A 2,937-nucleotide genomic window follows, 5' to 3' on the forward strand; every position below is an offset into this window, starting at 1 on the left:
ACACCTCTTAGTCCAAAATCATCTTTCCCTTCTCCAAGCTCATCACATTTTCTCTCCTTCAGCATAACAATCTGATTATAACCTTCACACAGCATCACAATGTTGAAAATTTTAGGTCTCAGTAATTAAAATAATTAGTTGGGTGATAGGATTCCAAAAGTTTATTATAAGGAATCAGAGAAAACACCAACTTGGATCCAAAGTGAATTCATTTTCTCTTTACATCTTTAATTGCATGTGTCAGAGATTCTTTTGTGTCCTTGGTCCCATCCTCATTAAGCAGTAAATGTATAATAAATAAATAAAAGAAGGAATCCATATGTTGAGCAAGGACCTACAGCAAACAAGTCAGAAGACCCAGGAGACTGTCCCATTTCTATCACTGAACCTCTATGAGATTGAAAAACATTGACACACTCTCCAAGCCTCACCTATAAATTCATATTACAAAGACAATAAAACTCCACTCATCAAAAATTCGCTCTCTGAAACCTCTTATATCAGACTTTCATGTCTCTTGCAATATTGGATAGGAAATAATCAAAGCACCTAATCTGATCTGTGTTCTTGCCTTCAGTGACCTAGATGTGGGGGGCAATTACAGACTCCCAAATAGTCAGCTAGTAAGGAAGTAGTAATATCCCATCTCTGCGACCTGTGCCTCTCTGTTCTGCATTTCTGGCCCACAGATTCTAGCATGAAGGGGCTGCTTCTCTCAGCTAATCAAAATCCAGAAGTGCAGTATTTCAACGCCTTTTGCTGAGCATTTGCTCTCTCTGTATTCCAAGATAAACACAGTTAATAGTGATCAATGAAGTCAGGTCTCACCCTTTCCCATATCCATATGAGACATGGGATGATCTCGCTCATTATGGAGCCTGATTTCTTACAGAGATTGCATTGTATTTTGTGTTGTTAGAAGTTAATGTAACAATGTAGAGACTGGAGCAAGTGAGTTAGGAGTCATGAACTTTTTGGAAAATGCCTATGATGTACTGATGCTCACTTATTTTTAAATTATTTTATTCCACCCATAAAATAATATGGTTAACTTAGAAGAATGTTCTTGCACATGAAAATTAATGTAGAATTAGATTTCATTGTAACTCTCTTAAGTACCCTGAAAAGCAGTCATTACATTGGATTAATGACAGGCGATAAAAGATCACCCCAAAGAGACACTTTTAAGAATCTGTTTCACATGACTTGAATCCACTTAGAGGAGTCCCAGAGGGTTTCCCAAAGTATACGGTTGTCTCAGCCTTGGTGTACTGATGCTGTTGTAATGAGTGAATCTCACCCCTTAACTTTTGTACAATTCATCTCAGGAGCTATTTATGAATTGAACATGTAACCATTTGTCTGGATTAACATCCCTCACTGGAAACAAAAGTTAGTTAATGGACATTGGCAGGGTATGTCCAGGGCTAATACAAAAGGATTAACCATCAATATTCTTTCTGTTATGCCAGGTGGAAGTGGGGACATTATGGATCACAGAAACAAGTCCCAAGTCACCGAATTCATTCTTCTCGGATTTCAGAATGAGAAAGAGGTAGAAATTCTTCTTTTCTCTGCATTCCTGCTCATGTACATGACATCTCTGATTGGAAACAGCATGATCATCCTGTTGGTGTGTGGGGACTACCGTCTGCATTCCCCCATGTATTTCTTTGTCGCCAATCTTTCTTTCCTGGAAGTCGCCATCACATCCACCGTGGTGCCAAAGATGCTGGCCAACACGTTTTCTCTCACCAGAGCAATATCCTTTGCAGGATGTCTCACTCAGTCCATCTTCTACTTCCTCCTGGGATCCACAGAATTCTTCATCCTGGCCATCATGTCCTTCGATCGATACATCGCCATCTGTAACCCCCTGAGGTATGCGATGATCATGAACAAGCAGACGTGCATATTGCTGCTTCTGGGATCCTACATGGGTGCCTTTCTGTCAATGTTGGTGCCATCCATCTTAACTGCACCTGTACTCTTTTGTGGCCCAAACAAAATCCATCACTTCTTCTGTGACCGAGCCCCTGTGCTAAAGCTGGCTTGTTCAGATATCTCCCCGGCTGAGCTGGCCGACTTTGTCTCCTCTGCCCTGTTGCTCCTGGGATCCTTACTCCTGACAGGAGTGTCTTACACGTACATTGTCATTACCATCCTTAGAATTCCCTCTGCCCAGGGACGCCAGAAGGCTTTCTCTACTTGTGTTTCACACATCACTGTGGTTACACTTTATTATGGGAGCTCTATTTTCCTCTATGTTCGTCCAAAAAAGGGCAGTTCAATGAACATCAACAAATTTGCCACAGTGCTGAACACCATTGTAACACCGATGCTGAATCCTTTCATCTACAGTCTCCGAAATGAGAAAGTCAAAGAATCCCTGAGAGATGCCTTCAGTAAATATGCAGGTGTGCTACAAAAATGATATTTTCAGACATCAGTCATGTTGCATGCCTAACAACAAAGTCATTGTTACTTATGCAATTATTTAAATGTACATAAGGGAGAAACACATGTGAACATATGATTCTAAATGTGTATTTTATGTATATTCTAAACCAGTATTTCCTTATCTAGGCCCAATGTTCACATAGAATCTTAAAATCTTTATAGAGATTCAGTAGACCCAAAAGTACATCAGTACACTTTTACATATATGCTTACATATATACATATGTACATAAACCAGCCCTCCCCTCATACTCCCACTTTCCTGGGCATTCAGTGATTCCAAAACCAAATTCCTGAACACCCACTGCTATGAAATCTTGAGAGCTCTGTTTGAGGTACATTTCACCTTCCATACCTAATTCACTGATAATTTTTTCTCTATCAGTATCAATATGTTGCTGAATCTAATATAGAGTTCCTCCTTATTGTGAAATAATGATAAATTTCTTTTGAGATGATTTTTGAAATGTTGCCATA

The 2,937-nt window shown here is 39.5% G+C and overlaps 1 protein-coding gene across 1 annotated transcript; it reads left to right on the forward strand.

Moving 5' to 3' along the window:
- Window positions 1–1,489: 1,489 nt before the first annotated feature.
- On the forward strand, window positions 1,490–2,434 carry LOC140845389 (olfactory receptor 6M1-like). The gene has a single exon (XM_073219470.1). The coding sequence runs from the start codon at window positions 1,490–1,492 to the stop codon at window positions 2,432–2,434; it is 945 nt and encodes a 314-aa protein (XP_073075571.1).
- Window positions 2,435–2,937: the final 503 nt, after the last annotated feature.

This window comes from Manis javanica, chromosome 13 (assembly GCF_040802235.1).
Source record: "Manis javanica isolate MJ-LG chromosome 13, MJ_LKY, whole genome shotgun sequence".
NCBI classification, from domain to species: Eukaryota; Metazoa; Chordata; class Mammalia; order Pholidota; family Manidae; genus Manis; species Manis javanica.

Excerpts from the sequence above, each read along its gene's own strand:
- LOC140845389 (XM_073219470.1), top strand. The coding sequence starts at position 1,490 with ATGGATCACAGAAACAAGTCCCAAGTCACCGAATTCATTCTTCTCGGA.